This window comes from Coturnix japonica, chromosome 1, assembly GCF_001577835.2.
Source record: "Coturnix japonica isolate 7356 chromosome 1, Coturnix japonica 2.1, whole genome shotgun sequence".
NCBI lineage: Eukaryota > Metazoa > Chordata > Aves > Galliformes > Phasianidae > Coturnix > Coturnix japonica.
The window spans coordinates 43,389,711-43,406,628 of NC_029516.1; the positions used below are offsets into that span (position 1 = coordinate 43,389,711).

Consider the following 16,918-nt stretch of genomic DNA (forward strand, 5'->3'; position numbering starts at 1 on the left):
ATTTACCTGAGGTAGAGGAATTCAGAACCAGAGCTCTTGACAACCAGTGTCATGTCCAGGAATGCAGAGGCTCGAGAGAGAACTGTGCCTTCTTTTGTCCTAAATAGCAAGAAGTAGATAGAAATGTCCCCCATGTGAGGGGAGTCCATGTTGTGGGAAGCCATGCAACAACTTCATCTCTGCTTAAGGCTGGCTTTTTCCAGTCTGATAGGAGCAATGAAGAAACTAGTTAATTGAATAGTTTGTCTTTCTATTACATAGATTGAGTGGAATTCCTGCAGGCACTGTCTTGACTATACACTGTGTACCCTTGAGATATATCTATGCATGTGTGCGATCTGTGGTTTCACAGTAGAGATGTGAGCATGCAGCCGTTTGTGGGCTTCTCTGTTATTCAAGAGAACTGAACTCAGTTAAGCTGTCAGGGCTGTAAGACATCCTGGAGTACTTTCTAAGCAATGTGGGCCTTTCATGTCAGAATTAAACATAGTTGTCTGGCAGATGCTTGGCATCAGGAATCTTACTTTCATAATGGGGGGCAGATCTCTTTCTGCTGACTGGAGTAACTTGAAGATATTTACCTCATAACGTGTGTTGTATAGAAATGGAACTGCAAAGTGAATTGGATGAACAGGAAGAAAGCACTGATGAAACTGAAAGCGAGAAGATACCAGAAGGAGGGGTGGGTGCTGTCTTCCTGGAGCATCTGGGGACAAGAACAGACTGCAGCGAGCGCTTGGACCACACAAACTTTCGCTTTCTGCTGTGGAAAGCATTAGAGAAGTTCCCAGACAGGGTGGAGCCCAGATCAAGGGAACTTTCCCCACTTCTTCTGAGGTTCATTAGGTAAGTACGTTTTACATATTGTTTGGGAAGACACATTGCTTTCTGTTGATTTTGGTGTTGCTGAGCTTTGAGTCAACAGCTAGTTCTTTATTTCCTAAATGCATTCTTCCTGATATGGTACCTGTTCCCAGCTAACATAACTACTTGATTGAAATGTGGGTTGATTGAAATGAGTATGATGCAGATGGGGTAGAGGTAATATTGTGGCAGGGAAGAGTTTCTAATAGTTCTTTTCTGTAATTAGAATCCTCATGGATTCTAATTGCCTTCCTTGAAAAATAAATGGCACTGTGCTAGGTTAGTTTCCTGCATTTTCTCTCATTCTCTTGCACTGCAATACACGCTGTTCATTGCTCACTCTAGCAAACACATCCCTCCATTCCCTGTACCACCATTCCCTGTTCCCCTTTCCACCGGGTACCTCCAGTATTCTCTAGCGTACACGACTACTGCCTTGCATCACTGCAGCTTGAAGGCAAAGAAGCTTGTACTTGCTGAAAGACACTCCTTTGAGAGCTTTTAGCTGTACAGAATCCCAAAACACAGCAACATGAACAAGAATTCTGGATTGTGAATTTGTTCTTACCCTGAAACCCTGAAAAAAAATGCTTAATTCTTTTCTTTCTTTTTCTTTTTTTTTTCTTTTTTTTTTCTTTTTTAAACAAAGAAATGAGTACTACCCAGCAGATTCGTTGGTGGCTCCAACTCAGGATCTTAGAAAGAGAACTACTGGTACAGTCACAGCAAAAGAAGTATCTGGTGAAGAAGTTAATGATGTTAATATGGAGGAGGAAGACGAGGAAGAAAAGGAAGAAGTAGAACCAATTACTGTAGGGCTTCCAAAAAAGAAAACAAGAAGAGCTGCTGCTAAGTAAGTATTTTTAGTTTTCTGTTGCTAGTGATTTCATGGAAAGGCATATTCAGTGGTTCCTGCCAAGATAAAATCTATTTGTAGATATATTGTTTTTTCTTCTTTTGCTTCCACTTTTTTTACAGTGGACTTTAAGAATTTTAAAGTCATAAATTCTGCTTGTACATTACCATACAAAGGACCTGCTCAGGCTTTATCATTATGTTATCGTGCCTGATAGGCTGTGGTTTTGTTACTTTATGTGATGTGGTATTGTGAAGCCATTTTGAAGTACCCGTATTCCCTTTGCTTTTCTGTTTGTGTATCTTGATCTTTTGAAACTGTGGACATTGCCAAACGCTTTGAAGAATCAGACCATTCATTTAGATATTTTTGATACTGGGATCCTGTCATTATCTACTTGTTAAATATCCTGATCCCAATTATCTTCTTATGGACACAGGTTGTTATACTTTGTTTTCATTTGTTGGTACAAAGCTCCATGGCATTGTAACGTCACTGTTTTGCAATACTGAATACTTAGAGAAAGTGGGTCTATATGAATTCTCTCTGATTCCTTTAGTGTAGTCTCTTGCTGATAACGTTTGTCAAAGTATCCCTTACAAGCACTTATTTACATTTGTATTCTGCTTGTTCTTTGTTGGTTTTGTTTTTTCAAAGAATGGTTCTTTTAGCCACAGAGAACTTCAAAATGTCGCCTTTCATGTTGGAACACCATGAGAATTTGAGGTGTAACCTATATTGATGTGCAACCCCAGGTTCCTTACAGGTGTTTCATTTTGCTCTCAGGTTCTGGCTTACATCTAGAATTCAGCAGCAATAAAAATTCAGTGACAGTTCAAGTTTTTTATAAAAAATAAAAAACAAAAAGCAAAACTTCCATCTCAGAATATCCATGTACTTAGGTAGAAGCATTAGTTCCTCCTAGTGGTAACAAGTCTAAAAAAGATCTGCTGGAGAGGTGTTAATGAGTTCTGGAGTGACCTCTCTTTGTCTGGGCCCCAGGCAGTTCATGCTGCCAGCTCTGTTCTACTGACCTGGGGCTCTGGCTGATGATGGCTCAGCTCTAGCTGGTGCAGCAGGAGAATCTGTGGCTGCCCTGTGCTCCTTTTGGGGCTGCTGGCCATTGCTTAGCACAGCTGAACATTTGGGGAGCTGGGTGTAAACCACTGAGGATAGTCACTGAATGGGTACAGCCTCTGCCCACCCCGCAGCACATGAGGTAGATGAAATCTTACATTTCCCTTACCTCAGTCACCTCTCTCCCCTCCAATGGGACAGATTTGGGAGTGGCAAAGCCTATTCTACAGGAACTTCTTCCTGACTGTGCCTGCAGCATGACATAAATCCAGCACAGTCTGTGGCTAAATGCAATCCTTTATGTTGAGAGGAGTTAAGGAAAAGTAAATAAAGAGATAAATTCAACTGTTTGATGTTCCAGGCTGGTCTGGGAAAAAGAAGTAAGCTACATGCTGACTGTATTCCTTTCACACCCAAGACCAAGCCCGTCCGGTGCTACTGAGGAAGCAACCTTCTCTTTGCAGTGAGGTGACACCTTGGAGAAGCTGTGTAGGCGAGAGAGCAGGATACAACCTGCCATGTCTCTGAAATGGAAACCTATAGACTTGGGATCCTGTTGGGTTTTCCTGCTTGATAATCAACTTTATATAAAGTTCCTCTAATGTTGTGGTAATTGTTTTGTTTTGTTTTGCAGGCAACTAATAGCTCACTTACAAGTTTTCTCTAAGTTCTCCAATCCACGTGCATTGTATCTGGAGCAGAAGTTAAATGCACTGTATACCCAGGTATTTGCTGGCATTTAGAATAATTGCTCATAAATGCACCCTTTCTTTTCTGAATGCAGTGTGTGCAGCTGTGAGAACCTGTTGCTTTCTGAACTCAGCCATGTTAGCTGGAAAAGGAGCATTGCTTGAGCAGGCTTCATAGCAGGCTTCAGTTGAAGTGAGACACTTAGCAAAGACCTGCTTTTGAGATAACTGACTTAGTTTTGCAGGAGTGGGTCATGTGAATGGATCTGGCAACTGAATAAGTAGTGGGTTTTGGCAGTGTGGAAACGTGGCTATAAGGAGAGCAGGAGGCACAGCAAGACCTGGAAGAGGATTTTGAATCCAAAGCCTGGGGAGGAGCTGAATGCATTTGTTATTGGCATACAGTATTATATCAATAGAGGGCATGGTCAGTGTGAAGAACAGATCAAATTGTTGTAGGCCTTACGGCTATCAACGTTTGTCATTGTGACTTTTGAGACACAAAATGTATTAAATTCAGGATCTTCATTCTGTCTAGCATCTGGAGAAGGGGAGTGCAATGGTAGTAATCATTATGAAAAGACAGACTTATACAGAAAGAGAGGGGAGATGCAAATCTCTCTTGTGTGTGTGTCTCTCTCCCTCTTTTTACTTTGGTTGATTGGTTTGTTCTAGTGGCTGATGATGGCAGCCCTTTGCCTGCATAATTATGGCTATGCATAGTGTATTACTCGCTGTCGTTATCAATAAAATAGGAACTGAGGATAAGCAGACATTCAGTGAAGAAGAAGCAAACAGGAATTAACAAGCAGAACCTACATAATGCCTGACTAACCAAGACTCTGTCCTAACTCTGAATAAGGAAAGCAGGAACAAATCTAAAAATGAGATGCACCCTTAAGGGAAAATATTGAGCAGATGTGTACAGTGTGTCAACATATTTATTATCACTGGTGTGTCCATCTGTGGACTAACATTGTGGCAGAGTGGCCTTTGGTGTCTCCAGCCTGTGTTGTTTGGTAGGAGTCTGAAGAGCTGATAAGGATGCAGCCTGGGGAAATGATCTGTATTTCTTAGTGCCTGGGCTGTGAGTATTCATCTTCTAGAGAGGGTGAATCTCAGCAGGGCCTTGTATATCAGGTCTGATGAATATTTCACATTTGTCAAAAGAAGGAAAGACAGGTTTGAGTAGCCTGCCTTTTAATTCAGTCTGAGGCTGAAAACTGGAGCTGATCATGGCCCAAAAGATGATTATGAAAAAAACAATTAAAACTAGGCTACTGGAGATGAGGGGCTGGGGTGTATGTATAAACTGCCAGCAGCTACATCTGCCTTTTATGAGTGATGGTTGTGTTTATGCATCTCAACGTTAGACTTGCAACACATGTTCTGCTTCTGTTTTGGCAGGGTAATCTGAAACATGCTTGAGTTTGGAAGCTTTGGGTTGTTTTGCTGTTTTTGATAGGCAGTTCTGCAATTCTGGATATGAGCTCATTTCCTTTCTTTTGTCACCTGCAGTTACTGACCCATCAAGACCAGAATGTACAGAGAATTGCTCTTGACTGTGTCATGACATACAAGCATCCTCATCTACTGCCATACAGGTAAAAATCTTAGCATTATTTTATTATCAGGAATGAGCCTGCTGTCATACATCTACTTGGAATCAGTTGTCTCAGATAGAGACATCCTTGCTGGTGTTTGTTAAAGAAACATGAATTCTAATCTTAGCCACCTGTATTTTTCATACCTAAAACAGAAAATAAGGCCATAATGAAGTAGTATGTCTGTATGTCTTTTTTGTTTCCAGAAAAGTGGCAGTACTTTCATTTTCACAAGGGTGGGAACATGATGCTTTATTCTATGCAACATAGATAGGAAGGTAGAAATAGGCAGAGGGGTGTGTGAGTGTCTGTTTATTCTTACAGCCCCCACCTACCCAACAGATGATATTTGTTACTCTCAGGGAGAACTTGCAAAGGCTGCTGGAGGACAAAAGCTTTAAAGAAGAAATAGCCCATTTCAGTATTTCTGAGGAGAACACGATCGTAAAAATGGAGCATCGACCACATCTTGTCCCTGTTCTTATGAGGTTTGTTACAAAGTGCTGGGGTGAAGGTTTCTTGTCAAAGTGCTGTGAGCAGAGATGTGATGCTGCTGCTTCTCATTTTAAACGGTTGAGATAAATCAAGGATTAATGGCATGGTTTGACTTTGTAGTTTGTGATCTTATACATAGCTTCCTTCTTAATGCTGCTTTGCAATGTGTTAGGCAAATGGTGCATTTGGTAAATACTGTTTCTTCTAAGCTTTGCAGAACTGTGAGACATTCCAATTAATAATTTATTATCATTTATGCTTACTAAGGTATAATAATGCAGGTTGTATAGATTGTTTCTTCAGCAGTCAGTACCCTCAAGCTAACCTGCTGGTATTTTAGCTTTGTATCTGAAGTCTTCAGCAAAGCTGCTATAGTGAAAGCAGGAGCTGATCTTTCACTGGCACGTTTCTGAGCGCTGTATAGTAATTCAGAGGAGATCCTGAAGTGGGAATTTCCACCTGATTTATTCACAGTGGGCAAAGCTTTTAAACCAAAACAGGTTGCTCCCACAGAGAAAGAGGCGAGGAAGCAGATGGCTTGCTGAAAGCTAATACAACTTCTTTTTGGCTTTTGAAGAATTCTCTATGGCAGGATGAGAAACAAAACAGGGAACAAAACGCAGGGCAAGTCTGCAGCAGCCACTCGCATGTCCATCGTTTTGCGATTTCTGGCCGGCTCACTGCCAGAAGAGATCCGGATGTTCTTGGATCTGCTCTTTGAAGCTGTGAAGCAATACAGCCACGGTAGGTACAGGCAGTAGATCCTGCAAATATGCTGCTTTCTGAGCTGTTGAGAGAAGTAGGGAGATAAGTACACCTGGTGCAGTTTGTCTCTTACAGAGTCTTTGGAAGGATGAAAGGGTGAGAATCCCAGGGACTGGGTTTTCCTGAGGTTTTACTTACATTGCACGATTGCTATCTTTTAAAGATCTGAGTTCAGAAAAATGAAGTGACCTGCCACAGCTTTGCAAGTAAGCCATAGCAGGCCAGAAGTGAGTGATTGTTGATGTTGTAGGCTGGCCCTGGCTGCTTGGCAGACTCTGTACTGTCCTTCCCATGTGATGTGCTACTGCACACAGGGTTACCAATATATGATGGCAGTAAATGGATGTTATAAAGAGTAAAAGAGGTTTTAAAGTGCTCCAATACTGTAGCAGTGGGAAATGTCTAAATGTCACAGAGATGGGTACATAGAGCTGCCTTTATTTAAAAAGGTGAATCTAAGAAACTGTAATTTTAGGCTAAGTTATACTATTATTTATTGAAAACTATTTTCAGTGTTTTTACAGTGCTTTTCCAAGTAAGTTACTGTCCTGTTGTCTGTAACAGGGCCTTGCCATACAGCAGTGCTTCGAAGCATGTCAGAGTTGGATTTAGCTAAAGTCCTGCCTCTTGGGCGTCAGCACAGCCTCTTCAATGGTCTTGAAGTTGTGATGAAAAACATGGGACATTTGATCAGTCAGTACCTGCCTGAAATTCTACAAATTGTGCTCTGCATGACAGCTGTGGTATCCTGCATTCTTCAGCAAAGAGAAAAGGTATAGTAAACACCACATATATGTGTACATCTGTGTGTGTGAGAAGTGCGTGAAATTCCTTTTCCTACTGCATGGCTTAGCTTGCAGTACACACACCTTCACTGATTCAGATAATTTCAATGCCTGTGTGTATTGAAGCTTAGCAATTTGATGTCAGTCAGAATAGAGGCCAGTGATACTGAACATACTGCAGGGCTTGGTTAGTACAGACAGAGTTGATATGTTCAGGACCTTGCTTTGGAGTTCTGTTTTTGTTTGAATTAATGAAGGCTGGAGATTGCTACCTGCCTGTTCTGTGAAAGGATGGATACGAGGGCAAGGTAAGTGATTCATTGTAGGGTCATAACAGGGTCTTAGGGCTGGAGGTTGAATTTGATATTAGAGATGCAGCTTCTTTGCTGCAGGGCTAAAATACTGGAGTAGGGAAAGGAGAGGATTTCAAGTTTCTTGCCTGTGGATTTGAAAGTAAAACTTACCTTCAAGGTGCTTTGTTGCATTGCTGGGTCCCAAGGGAGCTCAGCATTGTGGGTGATCTCAATGATATCATGTAGCATATAATGATAGTCTCCTGTCATGGGACACAGGGAGAACATGGCTATGAGCCATGCTTTCAGCACGCTAGTAGCACATACAGCTCTGCGTCACAAGCAGTTGTGCCAATCCAGTGTAACAGTCTGAGTCTCAGACAGGAAACCTGCAGAGCATTGAGAGTGTTTTTTCCCTTGGTGTGCAAAGGCTGTACTTGCAGAACAAATCAAGCAAGGAAAATATTCGGTTAAAGATCGGCTGCAACTAGAAATGGGCCATGTTGGCTTATTGCCACTTTGTGACCAAAAGAGCAGTGCAGAGAGTCCTGAGCTCATTCCCACACCAGTAACACCTTAACTGTGTGAGGAGGGCACAGTGGCAGGGCTAACTATCCGCGGGGAAGGGATATGGCTGTTCTGCTTTGATTTGGCTGCTAGCTCTTCTTCATAACAGTGCACAGTATCTTGTGGAGGCCCTGTTATCACATGGGCACTGTTACCAGTTGCTTGGAATTAATGACTTTGAACCAGGCTTTTCTGCCTCTCTAAAACCAGTGCCTTTGTCAGGCTTCAAACCAAGCAGGACAGAAAATGCTCAAATCTAGTCCTGTGCAGAGCCTGATCATAAGTGAGGAACAGGCAAACTGCACAGTCATCATAATCACTGCAGTATTGAGAGGAATTACGAGATGGTAGACTGAGCAAATAATGTGTTGAAAGGAATTTTGCAATGATAGACTGAGTGAGGGATGTTGGGTAACAAAGGTTCTGTCACCACATGCATGTTTTTGCCAGGACCCATCTGTGAGCATTTGAGGTTAGAACTTGTCTTGAAAAATATTCATCAATGATGCAAGCCCTTGCAGTCAACTTATTGGGGTAGCAGCATCTCATAGTCTGACTTTAGCAGTGGGTTGCTTATGTGTTTTAAACTGAGAAAGGAGTTTCAAGGGCTCCTTCATCCATTGCTGGGATAGTCAGATTTTTGCCTGGGCTACTACCATAAACCTGTCAGCATTTTGTCACTTGAGGAGTGACGGTTTATCATTTTCCTGATCTTAATTTAGCACTTCATTAGTTCGTAAGATGTTAAAAGCTCAAGGAGGAGTGTGAGAAATCTGTTTGTCTTGGCTAATCATTAGCTGACATTCTTGGGGGTTGAGAGCAGTTTATTGCAGGCTGATAATGCCTGGAGAGTTAAATATCTACACTGACAGTTTTAAGCTAAGTTATTCATTTCCTATTTCCTTCTGACTGTGTTTGGTGGTGAGTTTCTTTGTTCACTCAAAGTCTTCATCTCAGGGGACCACCCTTCTGGCAGTTAAAGCAAGGGTAGGCATTAGCAGTAGCAGCCTGGTTTGTGCTTGCTGGGTGAAGGCATCTTATTGCTGCTTGGAAGCTGCTTGCACGCTATTTTGTTACTACATTTCAACATAGCTTGGGAGATTCCAAGCAAGTGCATCTTTGATTTCTTTTCCTCTGTCTGCTCTTTTTGCATACAGTTTTGGGTGCAAAGACAACGTGGCAGTGTGTTACATGTTGTTCTCTTCAGAAATGTATAGACATATCTTTCAGTGGGGCTTCAGCACCAAAGCTACTTTGCAAAATAAGGACAGAATCACAGAATCACAGAATGACCCGGGTTGGAAGGGACCTCAAGGATCATGTATTTCCAACCCCCCTGCCTGGCAGGGCCACCAAACATACACCTTTACTAGATCAGGTTGCACAGGGCCCTGTCCAACCTGGTCTTGAACACCTCCAAGGACGGGGCATCCACAACCTCCCTGGGCAGCCTGTTCCAGGGCCTAACCACTCTCCTAGTAAAGAACATCCCCTAACATCCAACCTAAATCTTCCCTCTAAGGACCTATGTGTGTTCATTCAGTAGGGTTGATCATGATGCATAATGGAGGCCCTGAGGACCCCAAGATGTAACTCCAGTCTTGGTCTAACATGGCTCTGTTGTTTCTGAGGCAGAAGCCAGTCACTGCACAGTGTGCCTGTTCTTGAAATTGTATTGGGATTTTTCTACAAGCTGCATTGCATCATAGAGAAATAATTTGGGTTACTCAAATCATAAAAAGGAGAAGAGTCAGAATGCAGCAGTGTGTGAATAACCTCATGAAAGTGTATGGAACATCCTTCTATAATGAAACGCTGTAGCTCACCATGTTCCATTGTATCTGTGGCCAGTGAATCGCTATATTTAATTTCAGAGCAAATAGTGATTCTTCTCGCAGAGGTTTTACTGTTTTCTCCGTTGTTTTGTTTTTACAGGTTCAACCACGGTTGATTAATCTGCTGAAGAACTTGAGACGCCTTGGACTCAAGCTTGTGGCTGAGTTTTTTTCTGATCATGAGACCTACAGCTTTAGTGTGGAAGAGATTGAAGCAGTTTTCCATGCAGTGGTGTGGCCTCAGGTAATGTGTTTCTTCTTCTTCCAGACTGGCATCTGTGTAACCTGTACCATGCAGGGAAACTCCAATTCTTTGGCATTCTGATGTATGTGTGGAAGGGCAGATTCGGCTCAAGTCTGATTAGTCCTGGAGTAATTAAGTCACAGGCTTAAGTACAAATGAGTTCTTCTGAATAAAATGGATGTGGTGTCTCCGTTCTTTAACCACAGAAGCAGTCTTCTCCTTTAGGGGAGAAAAATGATGCTTCTCGGTCAGTTCTGGGTGCGCTTTCTTGGTTTTCTATCTGCAAGTTACTGGACCTGCAGTGGAAGATTACAAAAACAAACATAAGTGGACTTTCCTGCTGCTGCTCCCTGAAAGGACTGCAGCATCGTCCATCACTTTTCTGCTGTCCTGCCAAGAGTCCCGTTTGAGCACAGTGACAAAGCAGAGGGTTGCAGTTTTTATCAGAGAAATTCAGACCCTCTTTTAGTTGGGAAAATGCACTGTTGGGAGAGGGAGAGAGAACACACAGTATTGAACATAAAACTGCACTGATCATGTCAGGCAGTGCATATAGCTGTGTATTTCACTAGGCTGAGCAGCAGGGACTTGTTCATCCCAGTCTTTCAAAGCCATGTAGAGCAAAGCAGTGAAAACTTTCTTCAGTCCCAGAGCAGTAAAAGCATGTGGTTCAGGCACTGAGTCAGTAAAGCACTTAATGCTCATGAGACCATTGTGTTTGGAAACACTCAGTAAATCTAAATAGGATGTAGAATTGTTGAAAGGCTGTAATTCCTGCTTTCCTGTTAGATGTCAGGAAGATGGTGCTAATATTGAAGCTTGGATTGTGGCATGATTCAGAAGCTCCCTCTAGGGGGAATTTCTGCCAGCGAACCTGGTGAGGATTTGGTTTTGACAGGATGGTTTGACTTGTGAGCTTTAAGGCTGTAGAACTGATACATATAAAAACTTGGTTTAATGCAGCAGTGCCTGGAGTTGCAGTTTGCTGCAGCTGAGAAGTTGGAGGTGTGGGAGGAACAAGTTGTGTCTGAGGGTCCTAGGCACGTCCAGGAGAGGTGGTTAGGTCTCTGTGGCAAGTGTGAGGATCAATGGGGAGTCAGTTTTAGAGGAGGACAAAAAAAGTAGCTGGAGCAATGTGCAAAGACAGAGTAAGATAAACTAACAGTAAGGGAAGAAATACTGAAGGAGATGGGAAAACAACAAAAGATTTGCTTTCTGAAACAGGCAACATAATTTGTAGATGGGTCTTTGTTAGAAATGGGGTTTTAATTGGCCTTACGTACTTGTATTGCATTGGTGTCTGATTTATATCTCCTTCAGGTTTGCAGGTTGGCTTCAGAGAGCCAGTATTCCCCAACTTTTCTGCTCAAACTCATTTACATCTGGAGTAAGAATCCTAGGTAAGTAAGTGCTCTTGCAATTAAACTCAAATACTTCTCTCAAATACACAGCATTTTTGTTAAAATGATTACAACACGCTTAACAGGTTATGAATAATTATGTCAAAACTTGTCCTCCCCACTAGGCTGCTACTCTTTTGATAGCAGCCCAGATGAAGTTGTGAAGCTTTACAGTTTATGGTGATTAAGATATTTTTAGTGAGCTGCTTTTCCCCTATGTGAACAACCAACCAGATATGTAGACTAAACCCAGTTCACAGGTCGGGAGGAGAGTGAATTCTTAGAATATACCTGTGTTTAAACTAATTACTTCTATGTAAGTCATATGAGGAGACGGAGAGGACGGTCTGACAAGATGATTTTATTCTTGGTTTTTGATTCCCTATTTCTTTCTATTTTGTGAAAAAACGGGCAAATTCAGCACAGAATTCTGAGACTGAGAATTGCAAGAGATCCTTTTTTGAGGCAGACACTGTGAGAAATTCTCTGCTATCTAGAGTGCTTTTCACCTCTCCCACTGACATGCTGCTTTTCATTTGCTAAAGCATCCAGCTTCTCTTTTGAGACTTGTCGTTTGTAAGAATGAAGAACTGGCACACAAACTTACATTAAAAATGTGGATTATTAAGGATTATTAGAGGAGCAAGCTCTGACAGGAGTCTTGGGCAAACATTTGCAGAGAAAGGACTAAGCTTAGATGATGCTATATTGAATTATGAAGTTCTGTACTTAAATTTTCAATGTAACTTTTTAATAATCTACTTCTCAGATATTTCCCCCTGCTGGCCAAGCAGTATCCAGATCATCCAGAATATGATATACTGTCAAATGTGTTTGCTGTCCTGTCAGCCAAGAATCTGTCTGAGGCAACATCCAATCTTGTGATGGACATCGCCGATAGCCTTCTCAACAGCCCCAATTTTGAACCCACGGAGCAGGTTTCCAGTTTGAATGTGACTGACTGTGTTGTCCTAAACGCTGGAGAAGTGACCGAAGGTATCTGTGTGTAAGAGCCATGAGAGGCCTGTTGGGTGATTTGGAAAGAGGTGTTAGATCATGATGAGATCGTCTTTGCTCTGAGTGAGATACAGGGAAGGAGACTAAAGGGAAAAGTTATTGTACAGGTTTCTCTTGGCAAGCTCAAAAAATGTTAAGCTGTGCTTATGTCATGACAAGTGAGATCCATGTTTGAATGTGGATAAGGAGAAATTCCTTATGAAGAGCCTACACTTCGTCGGGCTGTAAGGCAAGTGCTAGTACATGTTCCCAGCAGCACGTTCATAATTCCCACTGTTTTTTTCTTCCACTGATGAAGCCTCCTTTGCTTGCATTTCCTCAGTTGTTTGTATGGGGCTGAATCTTCCTTCTGTTGCATCGAGCTTGCCTTATTGCTTGCAGTGCAGAGGTGAGTGTTGCTGACTGTTGTATCCCTTACAGAGTCCCTCAGCCTAGGCTGTCGCTTGGTCCTACCTCACGTTCCTGCCATACTTCAGTACTTCAGCAAAACAATGTTAAATGTGGAGAAAATAAAGAAGAAGAAGTACAGAGCTCAAGTCAGCAAAGAGCTGAGTATACTCTCCAAGTAAGTGATTCTTTAGTGGACAAAACAGTTGAAGGCTTAGAAGGGGGGAGGAGGAAAGAATCATTTCTTAATAGGCTGCAAATTAGGAACATTGTCAAAAACTATTTAAATTTAGAGCATCTGAAAATACCTGTATCTGTTGTTGACCTTGGAAGCTGCTGCTGACCAACTGGAAGCGTTCAGAAATTGACTCTAGCTGTTTCTATTTGCTGGTAATCAAACCAATACTTCCTGAGATAGGAAAAGGTACAGATGGGACTGCAGTCATGTAGAACCAAATACTTGGGCTGATATCACGGTATTGTTGGAGAAGCCTATTAGCCTGGGTTGCAGGTGGATGGGCTGACAAAACTGTGTGATATGGCACTGGTGCTGACCGAATCCTTCTTTACTCTGTGCAGGTGACTGGATTGAAATAAACAGTAACTTATGTTGTCTTATCATGCAGGATCAGCAAATTTATACAAGAAAAAAGTCAGAATTCAGTGCTTGTGAGTCTCCTCATCCCTTTCCTTTACCAGAGTAACATTGAGCAAGTAAGTAGAAATGAATTATCCGCCCTAATTAAAATGCAGTTCCTTTCTTTGAAGTAGTTTTATTAAGACGTATTTAAAGCTTATTGGTTACATGCCATTTCTCATGATTTGCCTGAAATCAAGTCTTCATGTGTTTGTAGTCCACTCAGCATTTTGTTACTGTGTATTGATGGGTACAAAGCCACTGGATGCCTTGTAGAAATGCCAGTGCCAAAGCAGACTTTTGCCTTTTTTCCTGGGAAAGGTTTGAAGAAGTGTTCATACAATCTTTACTTCCTTTGCTGCAGTAGTCAGTTCACCCAGTTCCTTGACATGTTTTATATAAATGCTCTCTTCAACTTCTACTTCATGCATCACAAATCACAAGTGACAGAGTTTAGACAGAATGTGGGCAAATGTGAATGTAATACATGCTGTGCACTGAACTTTCATTGTTCTGTTGCAAGATAAAAGGCAAATATTGTTTAGTTCTATTAACTAAAAAAGTTTTATTGATTTTCTAACCACTGAGTAATCAGAGGAAAGACCCAAAAAAGAAGTTAGCATTGTGACAGCGCTCTCCTCTAACGTTGTGCTGATGTCTAATTCAGAGGTTGCAAGTGCTTCTGAAGTGTAGTAATTTCAATGAATATCTTCCCAATTTTTTGTCCAAATTAAGTGTCTGTGATCTGAACAAAATACAGCAAAGTTCACTCTGTGTTTTGCAGTATTTCCCAATTAATCTCATGAGGTTTCAGTAGTTACTGATGGTGATTTATCTCTTTCAGGATGCAGAGATTGACATTCTGGAGACAGTGCAGAACTTGCTGAGGCATTGCTCAAACCCTGCAAGCTTTCTCAAACCTCTGGCAAAGCTGTTTTCTGTCATCCACAACAAACTGTCTCGACAGAAGTTGTGCATGGTATTTCAGGTATTGCATTTTTACACGTCTTTGTTTTTACAAATGGAGAACAAAATAAGTGCATTTATCTAAGTTGTACCAGAGCTTAGGAAACTTTTAAATCTCTGCCGAGTTAAGTTGAAGTGAGCTAAGAGTATTGTGTGTGGTAGACATCAGTGTACTGCAAGAAGACTGGTAAAGCTTTTGTTTGCGGCCTGCTTGATGTGAGCATCTCCAGGGTTCTGTCATGGAAGAGAAGCTAAATAAAGCACACTGCATCCATAGTGAGTCCTTTGTCTTTATGAAATAAGAGCAGCTTTTAGCAGCTTGTAGATGATTTTATTCTTCTCTCAGATGAATGGCAGTATTGCAGGCTGCTTTGTACATATTGAAGTGACTTACATATCCATTTTTTGTGGGTTTTTTTTTTTTTCAGTAGGAAAACTCAGGATATCCTCTGTGTAAATATTTAGAAACTCAGGAAGTTAAAAGATACTGAGTCTGACTTAGAATAGAAATACACTGAGGGCAAAGTGGCTCTTATTAAGCTTATTAAAGGATTGCTATTGTTATTTTTTAATCTCAGGTGGCTAAAGTTGGAAGCAAGTCTGGAGTCCTCCAAATTTATAACAGCTACAGCAGTTAAACTATTTTCCTTTATGTTTCTTTTTAGACTTTATCTGATTTAGACAGTGAATTGAAATACATCACAGATGTTGTCAAGGTATGTCCAGCTTCTTCTCTCACTTTTCTCCCCAACATTGTGCTGCCATGTTTCTTTCTAGCCTTTTTCATGAATGACTTGATGCTGTCTTTTAGTTGAACGCCTTTGATCAACGGCATCTTGATGATATCAACTTTGATGTCCGTCTGTCAGCGTTCCAGTCAATCACTGCTCACATCAAAGAAATGCAAACAGTGGATATCAACTTCCTCATCCCTGTTATGCACAACTGCTTCTATACCATCCAGGTGAGCTAAATGTTCCTTCTCTTGCTTTTTGGGGCATGTTTGCCACACAAAAATTAATTTCTGTGACTGTTGTTTTGTCTTCTTACACTGCAAAACATTCAGAGAGGAGATGGATTCTTCTCACAAACATCTATTTTTAAGTTTCCTAGTATACCTGTCTGCCAATGAGCCCTGGAACACTCTGGTCAGTTTTTTTCTTTACAAAAGGCATATTGCAATACTGATAGGCTGCTTTTCTTTTTGTTGCGGTGTGTTCTGGCTGTGTAGGCTTGCTGCTGAGTACTCAAAAAGGATGGCTTTTTTCTGCTTGAAAAAGTGGACGTAAGTTAAGAAGCAGAACTTCTATCAGAGTTGGTAGAATTACCGGATCATTATAAGCTTTGTTGTGCTACGTACAGTGTTACTATTTACTCCAGTCTTTTGAGTAGAAAAAGTTGTTTTATCCAGACTCACTTGGTACAATTTCTTCATCCACTCAGCTAGGAGATATGGCTCTTAGTGACAACGCAAACCTCTGCCTCACCAGTTTTATCCACCGCCTGGCAGAAATCGACCATACAGAAGATGACTACAAGGAGCTAATCCAGCACACTCTACTGGAGTCTCTGAGAAGGGGGCTGAAGAGTAAGACTGAGGTAAGGCACTGATGGCCTATATCCAGGTGTTTTGGGATAGCAGGGCATCTGAGACTTTTTATAGATGAGTCCTTTGAGTTACTTCTTGAGGATAAGAAATTGTATTGGGGTTATGTGGCAAGGCCCTGGTAATAGGAAGACTACAGGGGCTGCCTCTTTGGGCAGAGCCCAGCAGCTGCCACAGGTCAGAGCTAGAGCCAGCTCTAGCTCCAGAAGTACCTGCTGCTGGCTGTGAGGACCCGTGCTGGAGCAGTCTGCTCCTGAAACTACCATTGAAGTTGTAGATACGTGCTGTAATCAAACTTAACCTTCACTTGAAATCATGATAAAATCTAACAAATTATAGAACCGCACTGTTGTGTGGTGGTTTTTTTTGCTGCTCGGCTTTTCTCAATTGTAGCTCATTCTTTGGAGCAGAAACTTTATGTGCAGTCTGCAGGTTATTTGGTGTTAACAAATAATGTGACCTGCTGGTATCAAACACATTAGTGGTCGCGTTGTTACTTTGAAGAGCATGTAGCTGCCTTTCCAGGGGGTACTTAACCTTCATGTCTTATTCTTTGCAGAGCATCCAGCAGGACTACACGTCTTTGCTTTCCTGCCTCATTCAGACATTCCCAACAAATCCTGAATTCCGGGATTTGGTCCAGCTGACCAACCGCCATGATCCTGACATGGACTTCTTTGAGAACATGAAACATATGCAGGTAAAAGGCAACGCACATTCCTTAATGCACCTTTCCCCCCTTACCAAAGCAAAAGGATTTTACCGTGGAGTAATGTTTTCTAAATCACTTACGCTGTGCCTTTAAGGAAGAATTGAACGAGTATCATTAGA

The 16,918-nt window shown here is 41.6% G+C and overlaps 1 protein-coding gene across 1 annotated transcript in view; it reads left to right on the plus strand.

The window, feature by feature from the left end:
* UTP20 (UTP20 small subunit processome component) overlaps positions 1–16,918 on the plus strand; it is a 56,023-nt gene that overhangs the window by 19,059 nt on the left and 20,046 nt on the right. The window contains exons 21-37 of the mRNA XM_015859223.2: positions 603–846; positions 1,514–1,717; positions 3,432–3,522; positions 5,005–5,090; positions 5,453–5,578; positions 6,163–6,329; positions 6,915–7,123; positions 9,931–10,074; positions 11,395–11,474; positions 12,244–12,470; positions 12,912–13,056; positions 13,505–13,592; positions 14,360–14,503; positions 15,147–15,197; positions 15,293–15,445; positions 15,925–16,080; positions 16,647–16,787. Of these exons, the coding sequence (XP_015714709.1) occupies positions 603–846; positions 1,514–1,717; positions 3,432–3,522; positions 5,005–5,090; positions 5,453–5,578; positions 6,163–6,329; positions 6,915–7,123; positions 9,931–10,074; positions 11,395–11,474; positions 12,244–12,470; positions 12,912–13,056; positions 13,505–13,592; positions 14,360–14,503; positions 15,147–15,197; positions 15,293–15,445; positions 15,925–16,080; positions 16,647–16,787 (2,456 nt within the window). The remainder of the gene's footprint in view (positions 1–602; positions 847–1,513; positions 1,718–3,431; positions 3,523–5,004; positions 5,091–5,452; positions 5,579–6,162; positions 6,330–6,914; positions 7,124–9,930; positions 10,075–11,394; positions 11,475–12,243; positions 12,471–12,911; positions 13,057–13,504; positions 13,593–14,359; positions 14,504–15,146; positions 15,198–15,292; positions 15,446–15,924; positions 16,081–16,646; positions 16,788–16,918) is intronic.